Source organism: Antedon mediterranea, chromosome 9 (genome assembly GCF_964355755.1).
Source record: "Antedon mediterranea chromosome 9, ecAntMedi1.1, whole genome shotgun sequence".
In the NCBI taxonomy this organism is placed as follows: domain Eukaryota; kingdom Metazoa; phylum Echinodermata; class Crinoidea; order Comatulida; family Antedonidae; genus Antedon; species Antedon mediterranea.
Window position 1 is genome coordinate 1,850,053 of NC_092678.1, and position 14,315 is coordinate 1,864,367.

The window sequence follows — 14,315 nt, forward strand, 5'->3', positions numbered from 1 at the left end:
TATTTGTTTGACTCAATAATAAACATATAGTATACATAAAAAATTATTGATATAATTTTTGTAACTGCAGATTTCAAAAGTAATCCTAACAATTAAGAAACGATTTATTTCCGCTGTAGCAAAAGATCGAGATAAACCGTATAATCGGAAATCACTACAATTAATGATTTTACTATTTGTTTACTACAGTCAACTCTCCCAATACCGGACACCTTTGGGCCGGCCAAATAAGTCTGGTTTTCCGGAAAGTCTGGTATTTGGAATGTGTTTTTAATGGTAAAATTAAATTTGGGACCTTTTGGTCCTCAAAAAAAGTCTGGTATTGGGAGAGTTTCTGGTTTTCAGAGAGTCCGGTATTGGGGGAGTTGACTGTACATGCAATTTGTAAAACGATAAATATATAAACATTTCTAATACTTAAATCAAATTCGTTTTGGAATTTCGCAAGTATCTATTTAGATTGTTGTTTGTCAGATCTGACAAGCGATGCAAATTCAGAGTTCCGTTGTAGCAGGCGATCCGGACTATCGTACTCGATAACCTTGCCATCAGAAAGTACAACAATGATGTCCGAATCAAGAATAGTTGACACACGATGCTGGAACGAAAAAAAGTGTTAATTGAAAAGTTATTTTATTTATTTTTTAAAACTTTTAAAACACTAAATCATATTGTAATGGAAAGTCATCTGATGATTGTCGAACGGGTGTTGCAAAAAACTTAATTCAAAGTTTAAATTAATCATTAAAAAAACCTACAGCAATTGTTAAAACTGTTCGATATTTGAAAACACGACGGACAACCTCTTGCAAAACGGCATCCTAAAATAGAAATAAGTATTTTAGTAAAATACATACAATATATTCCAAACTGTACAATTGGAGTGCCGATAGTGATTTCAGCTACAAAATAGTTTCGCATCCAGTCACCTAATTCCGGACTTAAAGTGGAAGTGATACTTTTGTGACCCAACAAACTGTCCCAAAGGAGGTGTTCTACTTTACTTAGACTAAATGGTTACGAACCCTCTGCCTTTATTTATTCATGATGTGTTACTATAAAAAGACTAATCTACTTACTGTTTTGACATCAATTGATGCAGTCGCCTCGTCCATCACTAAAACTTTTGTTTTGATCAAGAATGCTCGAGCAAGGCAGAGCAACTGTCTCTGACCAACGCTAAAATTATCTCCACCTTCAAACACCGGTGAATCTAAAAACAAAATGCAGTGATATGTAAATGTGTGATTCACTTAAATATATTTGGGACTCGATTCCACAATGCAGTGCCGCGTACTATCCTTCTGTGACCATGCATGCTTAATTTATACTCTCGGGTAAGCTGGTTCCAACCGAACCCAACCAAGTTAGCGATAATTGCGTCAATGAAACTAACTTTCCAAGGATCTAAAGTTGGGTGGCCGCGCTGTAAGCCATAGCCATGACAAGTGTTGCATCTGGCTCATATACACTTTCCCGTCCATCTTTTTAAATATATATAAATCCAGTTATCTAAAACTTACTAAGACCAGATCCCAATTCTGCAACAAAGTTTTTCATTTGTGCAATCTCGAGGGCTTCCCACAATTCTTTATCTGAATACAGACTATCTGGATCCAAGTTGAACCTTAAAGAAAGAAGAAATTGTAAGTATGTACAACACTTGTTAACGTATATTGAATTGCATGTTAATAACTTGTCTGCTGTTGATGCCAGCAGACATGATACTGCAGGTTGTTTATTGTCACTATGCATGATACTGTATATTTCTATAATGTGTGCAACTTAAATTTCCTTTTTATATGAGTATAATCTGTTTAATTGTCATCTCATCATATCTTTACTTTTTCTTTTTCTTTAGTCAATCTACCTGATAGTTCCTGTAAACAAGACTGGATCCTGAGGAATTATGGCCAGTCTTTGTCTAAGTTGATTCAAAGGTATGGTGGCAATATCGATATCGTCGATTACAATTCTTCCTGAAAAAAACAGAACAGACAAAGTGTCAAAGATACAAGCTGTATACAGACATCCCATGAGTATAAAGTACTCCAATTTTTTAGAAACATATTGCTCCTTATTTCCCCTGAATAGGAGTGTCCAAGTTCCACTGTGTTCATATTATTAATCATAATAAATTTACCTCTAAATGTATCAATAATTCTAAAAAGCGCCAACGTTAGTGATGACTTTCCACTTCCAGTTCTTCCGCAAATTCCAACCTCAAAGAAAAAAAGTAAAAAACTGGACTGTAAAATCAGTTTTCAACTACTTAAGCCATAACACAGCTGCAATAAATTCCCCTCTTGTGCTCCAGCATTGTTTGCTGTTTAATTATAATTCATAGTGTAAAACAATATTGTTCCTCTTGTCGCTTTTTTTAGCTATACTGTCATCCATTTTGAACAATGACCAAAAGAGTCTTGATGTGCTCATTCAAAACCTTTGCATTTTGTTGAATATTGTACTGCCTGGCAGATGCAGTGATTTGCATTTTCTTGCTTAGAATAAAAATGGAATTTTCTGAGCCTTACGGTAAGTGTATTTAAATTATTTTTTGTATATATGTTATTGTTTTATATACCTTTTGTCCGGGTTTAATATTAATAGTAACATCTTGTAGGATGGTATCAAGACCTGGTGCATATCGAACACTCATGTTATCTATTGATATCTCACCACTGTGAGGCCATTGTGGAGAAGGCAATGCATTACCTAAAAACAATTATTAAATAACAAATTATTACCGGTAAATAAAAACGTATATACATTCAAAGTAAATAGTATTTTGCCAGTCAGTATCACACAGTTAGGGAGCTTTTGATGTGCAATTGATATGCATCGGACCTAGAAACCATCATAAAACTATGTCGAGGTGGGGTGCAAAGAAACACATTTGCATGCGGACAATAGATTAACACGGCCAAATCCAAATCGCTCGTACAGTATTTTATTATATGTTTATTAATCTAGCATTATACCACGGCCATTTACAGTTAGGGCAACCCAATTCGGTTAAATAATTGCTGTAATCGAATTATTGTTGTGGTAATTCAACCGTAGTCTACCTCCTTGTGGTTCAGTGCTCAGGTTCGTCCATACTTGGCTTCGCTCTATTGCATTCATCAAAGTTTCAATTTGTGCCATCCTTTGAACGATGACCGACAAATATGTACTCATCTAAAAAAGAATTGCAATCTATAATAATAAATTTCTTTTAAACAAATTGTGATAGTTTTGACAAACTTCAATGTGTGATAATAATTTAATATCAAGTTTTCACTTCACAAAAGAAGTTGTTCAAAGCAAGGCAGTCTAAAAACAGGATGCTGAGCTTCGGAAAAACAAAGGATTTACCTGTGGCTTTAGATCAGAAACTACGCGCAGCAGAGAATATGTACACAGTACAGTACTGTTAGCATTTTTCGCAGCCGGCCAGACATAAGATCAAAGGACTGTTAAATAAATATAAGCTAATGCTTTGCGATTTGTGCAAAGGCATTTTTAGTGGAAAACAGGCTTTATGTTGATGGAGGCCTGAATGAATGGAAAACTTACCGAGATGGCATATGTAATAGCCAGACCCACTGAACTGGGATCCAAATATCCCATAGATCCTGGTATTAACGTTGCTATGCCTGAGCTGAATATTATTAATGAACCAACTGTTGACTAATTATTAAAAACAAAATTATGTTATTAATAAAAGAAAATTTACAGTAATAATATTTGGTCGTCAATGAATAATAACCAGAAATGAGAATACTAATATGAGAATATATTACAGTAAAGACACAGAGATAACAAACATTTGTAAATGAAGAAGTGCATTTCAGTTCTATTTATAAAAGACTCCTGATTTAGAATCGGGGTAGGAGCAGGAGAATATCACAATGCTTATTGGTTTGAGAATATAATAACCAAACAAAAACACTACCAGTCTAACAGACAACCACAGCGTCAGGACTTGTTGGTACAGGAGAATCGTTGAATTATGGTCAATCTTCGCAACTAAACTTTGCAAGAACGGAACTTGCTCCCTGTCAACAAGAAAAGAATTAGTCAATACTTTTTTAAATAGTGTACAAGTTCTTCGTTGTACACATGCGCATTTTGTATACACGTGACAAACAGCATTACATCACATTCGAAGGACAAGGCAATGTGCAATAATTGACAAAGAGAGGACTCAAGCCTCTGAAATGCTAATATCCCTTTACCTCTAAGATCCTCTGCGTACTATTGAAATTTCTCTTAAAATCAGCAAAAACCCTTTCACTCAAGTTGGGAAATGTTTTTGAAAGAATTGGACTTACTGAAATGCTCGCACTGAACTAAGTCCGTTTATAGTCTCGCCAAAGTGCGAATAAACCGGTGACCTTGTTATCGATTCAATACGTTTCGAATCTCTTTAAAAAATAATATTTAATTCAGTTATTTTATTCACTTCTTCATAAAACTTACTTGCTAAAAAAGAATAAATGAAATAAACTTGTCTACCTACAATGTTGGCATAACACAGAGGTATTGTACGGTTCACAATTTACTGTCCCATTTTCTCAATACAAATATTAAGTAATTTATTTTTATGTAAAATTATTTCAGATGACTGGTTTACCTTGAGGCTGATAGATAATACTTCAGAAGAAAGTAGTAAGTAATCGCAATCGGTATAATGGGAGCAACAAATATGTAGGAGATAATGGCGTTCACAATCAATCCACCTGTAACGAGCATTACCATACGTATATGGAATGGCACAATGTTCATCATTTTCTGCAAGATTTATGGAAAAGATTGAGGATTATGTGGGTTTTGTAGCAACCTTTGAATCTGAAAGGTATGGTTTGGATTGTTATATCCAAAAGAACATAATATACGTTATTAGAAGTTGGATATTTCATAGATTTTAATTTATAATTAAGATATTGAATTTAGATGGAACATTGCATGAGTTTGGATTGAACATTACATGAATTTGGATTGAACATTGCATGAATTTGGATGGAACATTGCATGAATTTGGATGGAACATTGCATGAATTTTCAACAATTGCATAAATTTGAATGAAACATTGCATGAATTTGGATGGAACATTGCATGAATTTAAATGGAACATTGCATGAATTTGAATGGAACATTGCATGAATTTGAATGGAACATTGCATGAATTTGGATGGAACATTGCATGAATTTGAATGAAACATTGCATGAATTTGAATGGAACATTGCATGAATTTGAATGGAACATTGCATGAATTTGGATGGAACAATTGCATGAATTTGGATGGAACAATTGCATAAATTTGAATGAAACATTGCATGAATTTGGATGGGACCATGCATGAATTTGGATGGAACAATTGCATGAATTTGGATGGAACAATTGCATGAATTTGGATGGAACATTGCATGAATTTGGATTGAACATTCGTGAATTTGGATGAAACATTGCATGAATTTAGATGGAACATTGCATGAATTTGAATGTAATAGTGTATGAAATTGGATGGAACATTGCATGAATTTTGATGAAACGTTGCATGAATTTGAATTGAACATTGCATTAATTTGAATGGAACATTGCTTGAATTTGAATGGAACATTGCATGAATTTGGATGGATCATTGCATGAATTTGGATGGATCATTGCATGGAATTACTAAATTGGAATTAACACAAAATCGTAAGTAAAGAATACATTTTTTAGTGTGTATTACTATTAGTTCAGAGTTGTACTAATTAATATATAATATACTTTACATTTATTTTAGTATCGCATCAAAAACCAATCATGTTTAATAATCTAAAAAAGAAGATTTAAAAACTGACCTGGTCCAAAACTTGCATATCCGATGAAAATCTGTTAAGAATTCTTCCCGTTGGTGTTGTGTCAAAAAACCTTTAATTATAATTAAAATTGTTATTGAAAGACAGTAAAGTGGGAGTAGTAGTCTCAGTACTGGGTCTGTTATAATCATATTTCTGAAAAACTGTGGAGCGGTTAAAAAGAAAAGTAAACTTTAAAAAGTAGATTTTTACCTCATGTAAGCGTGTAGGATTGCGTTTAACATTTGGCGATGTACTAGATTTGATGCTGTTAACAAACCATTCATACTTAAAACGGATGATATCATTGTCATGACAGCAGCACCCATTATAAACCCTGCATAACCTTGTAGAAACGTATCTAGCTCAGAATCTATTTGCTCCTGCAAAAGGGAAAACAAATTCTCTTTCCTAAATGTGTACTACCACAGATCTTATCCAGGAATATTTCTTGTTGCATCCTTGTCAATGTATAATTATGCCATCCCTGCTTTAACTGGCAAAACCATTTATTCTGTTTCAGGACAATTAGTCTATGCATGCTCCCAATACCGGAGTCTCTTAAAACAGAAAACTCCAGACTTTTCTTGAGGTCCAAAAGGTTCTAAAATTTTTTTAGCATTACATTATAGACCTGGCCAAGGATGTCCAGTATTTTGGGAGAGTTAACTGTATTTCCTCACAATCATTACCTGTGTCTTATTAGCTGAATCCACCGATTTTTCTGTATAAAGTGAAAGCCAAACGTTACTGTAAATGGACAAGAACGTCTCCACTGCAAACGACAGCAAACACACACCAGTTAGCAGAAAGCCCACCATTTGAAAGTAGTATAAATAGGTTCTTTTGTCGACAGATCCAGTTTTGCGTTCCTCTTTTTCTATAAGACCACTTTTGGCATCGTCTCCTAATTCCTGCATTCCTACATCTGGAACAAAGAGCAAGACAGAATACAGTAAGTTGTGTAAAAGCCAAATGTGATAAGGAACCGTGGTAAATGTATTCTACTGCAGATACTTCAGTAACTACATTTTGTGTTGTGCTGCAATAAAACACTTATTACCTTGGTCTTTTCCAGAAGCTCCAGTAGAAACAATTCGTTTTCTTTTTGCCATTTTCAACTGTATCTTCAGTTTTCTTCTTTCCAATTTGGTCTTACTGTCCTCTTCATCTTCCGTTTCTGTCTCGCTAATTTCTTTCATTGTTTTCTTCCAGTTCTCATACAACATTTTGTCCTGGCTGGCAACCTCTTCGAATGTTCCTTGTAGTTGAACTTGTCCATTTTTAAGGACAATTATCTGAAAAATATAACAGGCTAGATTATTGAAAGTCAGTGAAATTCTTTTTCTTATAACGTTAGGAAAAACATATGTTAAAAAAAATGGGGCTAGTATTTCAATTTTTTATTTTATACTCTGAGCTACCCTTTAATATTTGTAATACCTGGTCAGCAAACGGGAGATACTGTAGTTGATGAGTGACTAGAATCACAGTCCGTTTGCTTCCAATCAGCCATCTTTTGATGCCATTTTCAAAAACATGTGCTCCTACATGAACGTCAAGAGCTGACATTGGATCATCCTAGTATAAGAAATGAATGTGAAATACCATTATGTAAAGCTCTGTGTACACTATCAAGCTAGTTTGTGGTCAAGCTTGGCTCTTTTTTGGTCATCCTTTCCATTTGAATTTTCTGTTGATTATTAATAATGTACTGTAACTATAAAGAAAGATTAAAAAATAAATTGAAACTAAATCAATTAGCAGCCATTAATACCAGTAAAACAACTTGGTTATCACTGTAGAACGCTCTTGCGACACTAATCCTCTGCCTTTGTCCTCCGCTCAGATTAATCCCTTTTTCGCCAATCTCCGTCATGCTTCCAGCCGGGAGGATTTGAATGTCCGGTATCAGTGCGCAGGAGGAGATTACTTGCTGGTATCTGAAAACATTTTATCTACAGTAAATATCAATTAATTACTTAATCAATCAATTATTCAATCAATTAATTAATCAATTAAACAATCAATTAAGTATTCAATCAATCGATAGGATTATTTGACATACCTCAGTGTATCATATTCTGAATTAAACACGATATTATCCTTGACAGACGCATTCCTTAGCCACGCCTCCTGTCCACTGTAAGCAATGCTGCTAAAAGGGCTATAAGAACAACATTTCATGATTCAAAGTCATCATTTTCAATTGTTCTTTAAAAAAATTATCAATTTTTAATATGGGTAACCGCGGGATCAGGATCAGTTTGATTTTACCGGAAAAGCGCTTGCACGTAGGCACCTTATTCAACTATGAATCACTTCTAGTTACAATCAGTTCCAGTGTCGACATACAGTAAGCGTTAGCACACTGGTTCCTTTCAGTTTCATTTAGTTCTGTTCAGTTGCTCAAAATGTTGACATAAGTGCTCTCGCGCAACTAGTTCCTTTCAGTTGAGTTGAGTTCCGTGTCGACATAAGGGCCCTTAAGAGTTACACTGCAAATAATTGAAACAATGTTTTTCAAACTGACCTGTTCCATTTAACTCCACCATCCACTGTGTACATCTCGCCCATTATGGCAGACAACAGGGATGACTTGCCACTTCCAACCTCACCAACAATGATGGTTAAACGACCTATTTACATGCAAATTTGGTTTGAATTTTTTTTTAAATCAGTGTAAAAAAACATATGAAATCATATGAGAGCCTGTTTAACTATTTATAGCTTTACATTTTTTTAAAGATATAATTTACAGATGAGAATATATTGATTGTTATACAACAACTGTCTTTTGGAGTAATGCTATGCAAGTGAAGTAAAGTATAATATCATCATCATTATCATCATCATTGTCTTCTTCGTCATCAACATCATCATCAGCATCTTCATCATCATTATTATCATCATTATCATCATTGTCATTGTCTTCTTCATCATCTTCTTTATCAACATCATCTGAGCTTCCTAATTTCTTTCTTCCACGTGTTTCATTCATTTTTTATGTTTTAAACATTTTCTACTTTGTTGAAATATTTAAAATTTACCTCTAGGAATCTCAAAATTGATGTTTCTCAGGATAGTTTCAGATGAATCGATGTCCCATTTGAAACTAGCATTACGAACCTATTCAGAAATTAAAAAAATATTGCTATTCATATTACAGTAGTTAGTGAGTTATTAGGCTTACAATTTATAAATTGTTTGTCACATGAAGTTCAATTTTGTTGAGTCCAGATAAAAATTGATAGAAAAAATATAAGGTATTATTACCCTTAATACTATATCCGTTGGCAATGTAGATTTTAAAATTGATTTTGGTAGAGGCTTTTTGCCTGCCCCGGGGGTAAAGCTACCGTACGATGACTCTGCTGATGCTTCGTGTCCGAAATTTACGTTCTCTTGGTTTTCGTCGCCTTTATCCATTCTGTTCTGTAAATGTAATTTAATCATTAATTTTACTTTTATTTCGGATTCGTACGTTTTAAAATAATTATTTTTTACCTTGTGGAAATTCTCTAATAGCGCATCAACTTGTCTACTAAAAGGTACCGATAGAAGAGATTCCTGGTTTACCTTGTCATTGATCAGAACGTTCTTTGTCACTAATGTAGAGAAAGTTTCTCTATTCGACCTTCCAACGTCGTGCTTCTCTATCTCTGGCGATGCCAAAAACTTCTCAATTCTCTTCAAACTGACAAAGCCACCAACAACCTGATTGATGGTAGGCTGCAGCAGAAGCAGTGGTGCGCTAAGGTTTTGAATCAGCGGAATGGCAGTGAATGCAACGTCTGGGGTGAGCGACTTACCCTCTACTAGAGAATATATGCTGAAAGTCTGGAAAAATAGGGTTAATATTTATTACTTGCATGTTTGTAAATAAACCTAGGTACCTTTATTTGTTTAGCCTTGTTTAATATGGTAATTTCGTAATAGGAATTCTATTGTAGTGTTAAATGTGTTAAATTTCCTTACCAGTAAAGCAACGAAGGATGGTGAAACAAAACCCAATGGAACTGGAAGACAAAAAAAATTAAAAAACACTTTACTCTTACTTTATACTAAAATATAACATATATCTATGTAATAACTACACATTTTTTTCTATGGAGAAGTACTTAAGTCTTCGATGCTTCCCTGTGGCTGCAGACACTGCCTCTGCCCACTCTATACCCTAACTTGTTCTTTTCCTTTTCCATAGTTCTTCAGTTTTCTTTTTGTCTTCCCACACTGCCCATGTCAGCACTTCAAGTTACAAATTAAAAAATGTTCTTTGTATAACTTACTTATGATTGAAGAAATGACCGTTTGTCTACGTAACATTCCCACTTGAAAGTTTCGCAATTTAGTGATTATTTTGTAAAAAAGATCTTCCCATCCTAGAAGTTTAACCAGTTTGATGCCTTGGATAACTTCGTTTATGGACTTTAGGCGTTCATCAGAGAACCTCTGTAAAATAAAAACAACTTTAGTTACAGGTCGAAATAGAACAACCGCAAATCTATGTCGTTAAGGACAATTAACTCAACCACTGTGTACCACAATGAGAATTATTGTAGACCCATTTTTTGGATGCTGATAAAGGACTTAATAGAGAATAACTCCTATTAAAGGGGCACCTTCATTATGTATTGGTAATGTGTTCCAAAAGAGGGGTTTTTTATACCTAGAACTGAGCTCGCCTTGCCAAGATAGGAACTCGACAATCCTTTGATCTTATGACTGGCTGTGATAAATACCAAGAGTACCATAATATGTACATATTCTCTGCGGCGTGGAACTGATCATGTCGCAGCCACAGATAACCCCTTTGATCTCCGGAGCAGCTAAGCATCCTGATGTTAGTTTTCCTTGGTTCTATGATACTGTTTAGACTGGTTATTTTATTCTGTCAGGCTGTCAGTTTATTCACTGTCTGTTTGTCTAAGTACTTAAATGTTGAAAACTCAGAGAATTGGAACATTTACCATGGCACGTTTTTGGAAGAAAACACTAACTCTTGCTAACATCATCTGTATTGGAAATATCGCCAGCATAATGGATGCACCGATCATAGCAGACACTCCCATCTCATTAAACAGCAACAGCAATGCTATAGTTACCTTAAGACAGATAGAAAATGCATTAATAGACGCTCGGTCTGTACATGAGAAATATATCGTTTTTATACAGATCGCAAACAATGTATGCGTATGGATGTGCAATAATGTGATGTCTGTAAACCGTGTCTGTATACTACCTCATATCAGTCACATTAAGGTTGGATATAAATGTTGTAGATTACATTGGTTGATTTTCTCTTTTTGAAGGTGAATCATAATGTAGTATGAAGCTTGGTTTCCACTAGATTGGAATACATGGACTTAGATGCAATGCAAGTCTTTTGACCAATCACAAGTCATGGATTATTTGAACTGTTGCTTGTCATTGGTCAACAAGCTTACGTTGCGTCTACAGTACGTCCTTGCGTATCAAGCCAAGAAATTTCTCTCTGCGTAATATTTAAATATTTTGTCAGAGGTATTTACCTGAACGGGTATGGACCATACATTGTGTATATTAACCATCATGCTTTGTAAATTGTCGGTGTCAACAAAAACTCGATTGGCAATATCGCCAACACCACAAGATGATTCCGGCGGTGCAGATGTAGTGAGACGAAGCGACTTGTCATAAATTATTGTCTGAAAATAAGGTAGAAAAGCATTGTCATGTTCTTAGTCATTTCAACACTCAATTCATTCAACATTTTCATCATAATTATCTTGGCAGTCCTCATTATAGTCGAGGTCATTATTATCGTTATCACTATCATGGTATCACCATTGTTGTCATTGTCAACGTCCGTTTTGTCAACATTATCTTTGTTATTATTACGTTGTCCCCATCATCGCGCTACTTATAACAGAAATCGTCATCATCCTCGTCATTGTCGTCGTCATCACTATCGATGTCTGTCATCTTTGTTGTCAATTTTACAACACTGTCAATGTCGTTCTCATCACCGTCCTGTTAAATTTAACCTTACCTGTAGACTGCCCTTTAACCTAATATTTTGCTCCCAGATGATGTAGTTTGAATATTGCATGAGTATGCCTCTAATGACAACTGATAGTGTTGACGCAATCAACAACACAAATCCATTGGCAAAGAAACCTTCAATTGTTATATATTCTCTCTATCAAATAAAGAAAGAAGTTTTTGTCATTAATTAATTTGGAATCAATTAGATACTAGTATTATAAACTCTTCCTTTCTCTCAACTTTTCGTAAAAAAATCACTTATTATCATTTAACTCAAACTAGCCCTTCAAACTGTTTTTCTCATGACCTTTTTTATTTTATATATATACGGTAATTATATACAAATGTATTTTTTTCTTTTCGTTTATTGGTCTTGCGAGACAAGAAATCTCTTCTTGCAAGATCCTCTTATAATGGTATTTTTGTATTGTCTCATTATAAATTACCACTCTTTTAATTGTATTGCTCTACCACATGATAGAAACTAATAAATCTCTCTTCATATAACTACGCATTTGGTTAATTTAGACTTATGCATTTTCTACTGTCTGTAAGAAGCACCCCTTACCGGATTACTAGTTGCGAGACTTTCTGCAATATTCTGCCGGATGACGTAATCAACCATTCCACCAACCGCAAGTGCTGGAACAAAACTTAGTGCGTCTGCTACAGCTTTGGTCAATGCTGATTCGAGAAAGCCAAAACCGTATATCCTTCGATAGCCTCTGAATATGCTTGGCTTATTCTCTGTCATATTCTGGAAATAAAATATATGTGATGTATAATGATGTCACTAATTAAAGCCTTATCCGAATACGTCTCTACTCCCTAGGATGTTTGTTAATGTCATGCTTCTTTAATATCGTTAGGAAAAAGTTTGTAAAATAAAGAAATAATAATCATATTGATTAATAATAATGTATTTACCATGTAACCGTCTTTTTCATCGATATCGTAAATTTCATTGTACAACTCTGTAGAGTTTAATCCAGCCGTTAAAGATCTGGGCAGATCTCCAAAGTCATCTGGATTCAATGACTGCTTAGAGCCTAACTTTACTAAATCATTCATCCACCAGAAGAGTAGACCAGATAAGAGATTGGTATGGCCTTGAACAAATTTAACGTCCATTCCTTGTCGTCTCAAGTTGATTGGCGCAATATTTTTAGGTCGTCTACTTGGATAAAACAACTAAAAAAGACGAAATAAAATATTTTGAAATAATGAAAATTCTTAGAAATAACGAAAATATAATGGCATTCCGTTGAAAAGAATGAATCATGGAAGAATATATTGAGAGGGTGGTAAGGTGTACAAGAGTAAGGCAGAGAAGAGTGAGGTTATGTAATGTATGCGATGAAAAGCAATCTTTGATGGAAGATTAGACTGAGAGTTGGCACTCCCAATTTTCTCTTGAGTAAAATATCTAGATGAATATAAATGTCTTACCAGGTTTAGAGTGGTATGGATCTCAATTACTGTCAGTATTATAAACAGAATCAGGTTTATCAGGCACATCAGCCATCTCATCGTACTATCAACATTATTCGGATCCTGTTGAATATTCATGAACCGGATTATCTCTGATGACAATCCCATAACCCAGTACAATAATGGAAGAAAGACCATATACCATATGTTCCATGCCTCCATGTGATGATAATAAGCCAACATTGTGATGATTGTCACTAAAGCCAGCATTTGTGGGAGGTATAAATGATGCTCTAGACTACCAGACCTGTTGCTAACGGCTGTAAGGATTCCTTCCGCCACTGATGTCAGCTGTGTATGACAGAGCGTTAATCCAATTGTCCATCTTAAGCGATGCCGTGGGTACCGAATGATGTAAGGGTGATCGATGCTACGTATGCTAGAGCGAGTGTATAAGAGACTAAGCACAAGGAGTGTTAGAGATCCAAATATGGCGGATATAATGAGGTAGTACCCATCTACAAAGCATGGATCATTTATGCTGCTAATGTTACCTAAGCCTTCCCAAACCATCAATAGTAAAGACTCATTCTGGCCACAGAACCAATCATCCGAGTCAAACATCTTGTTCAGCAGTCGTGAAAGGCAACTTCAGATATTGATACTGTATTCTACATGAAAGACAGACAGAATGATGATTAAAATTTGGTTTAAAGGTAGTTATTATGACATTCAACATAGAATCTTTAACTTCATAAAGAAAAACTCTCAGAGAATACTATTTGATGTAAAAACTGGAAGTTTAACCATCAACTTTTACTAATCAAATTGGTGTATATTTCATTAGTCTAAAAGTGTGTACTTTTGTGCATAAAACAAAGAAAGAACAACTATAAACGTTGATAAAATACTAATAATAATCGGTAACAAAAGCACTTAAGTGTTTCTGTTTCAATAGCTATGAACACCTCTAATGTGGACCCTAAAAAGTTTTAGTAGTATGAAAAGTAGTAGTGTGAAAACATAT

General features: G+C 34.6%; 2 protein-coding genes across 2 annotated transcripts; both read right to left on the reverse strand.

Moving 5' to 3' along the window:
* Window positions 1–84: 84 nt before the first annotated feature.
* LOC140058436 (ATP-binding cassette sub-family C member 9-like) lies at window positions 85–11,959 on the reverse strand. The gene is made up of 28 exons (XM_072104040.1): window positions 11,862–11,959; window positions 11,362–11,517; window positions 10,801–10,935; window positions 10,120–10,282; window positions 9,809–9,849; window positions 9,410–9,670; window positions 9,107–9,265; window positions 8,881–8,959; window positions 8,364–8,469; window positions 7,899–7,997; window positions 7,608–7,773; window positions 7,274–7,411; window positions 6,894–7,128; window positions 6,523–6,758; window positions 6,044–6,213; window positions 5,834–5,903; window positions 4,619–4,776; window positions 4,317–4,409; window positions 3,938–4,040; window positions 3,559–3,672; window positions 3,069–3,180; window positions 2,585–2,715; window positions 2,144–2,222; window positions 1,871–1,979; window positions 1,524–1,627; window positions 1,080–1,213; window positions 759–821; window positions 85–598 (listed from the first exon to the last, which is right to left on the reverse strand). The coding sequence occupies exons 1-28, from the start codon at window positions 11,919–11,921 to the stop codon at window positions 452–454; spliced, it is 3,621 nt and encodes a 1,206-aa protein (XP_071960141.1). The 5' UTR covers window positions 11,922–11,959; the 3' UTR covers window positions 85–451.
* A 439-nt stretch (window positions 11,960–12,398) lies between these two features.
* Window positions 12,399–14,025, reverse strand: LOC140059335 (ATP-binding cassette sub-family C member 9-like). Its single transcript, XM_072105221.1, has 3 exons — window positions 13,307–14,025; window positions 12,785–13,048; window positions 12,399–12,614 (listed from the first exon to the last, which is right to left on the reverse strand). Exons 1-3 carry the CDS (start codon window positions 13,910–13,912, stop codon window positions 12,399–12,401), a joined length of 1,086 nt encoding a protein of 361 aa, XP_071961322.1. The 5' UTR covers window positions 13,913–14,025.
* Window positions 14,026–14,315: the final 290 nt, after the last annotated feature.

What these genes read in the sequence shown, in the direction of transcription:
- LOC140059335 (XM_072105221.1), bottom strand. Translation starts at nt 13,912, where the DNA reads ATGTTTGACTCGGATGATTGGTTCTGTGGCCAGAATGAGTCTTTACTA. An exon ending in TCCATACCACTCTAAACCTG is followed by an intron (nt 13,049 to 13,306) that starts GTAAGACATTTA and finishes CGTCTTTTTTAG; the next exon opens with TTGTTTTATCCAAGTAGACG. An exon ending in ATGAAAAAGACGGTTACATG is followed by an intron (nt 12,615 to 12,784) that starts GTAAATACATTA and finishes TTTTATTTCCAG; the next exon opens with AATATGACAGAGAATAAGCC.
- LOC140058436 (XM_072104040.1), bottom strand. Translation starts at nt 11,921, where the DNA reads ATGCAATATTCAAACTACATCATCTGGGAGCAAAATATTAGGTTAAAG. An exon ending in GGTTAAAGGGCAGTCTACAG is followed by an intron (nt 11,518 to 11,861) that starts GTAAGGTTAAAT and finishes CCTTATTTTCAG; the next exon opens with ACAATAATTTATGACAAGTC. An exon ending in AGCTTCTGGAAAAGACCAAG is followed by an intron (nt 6,759 to 6,893) that starts GTAATAAGTGTT and finishes TCTTTGTTCCAG; the next exon opens with ATGTAGGAATGCAGGAATTA.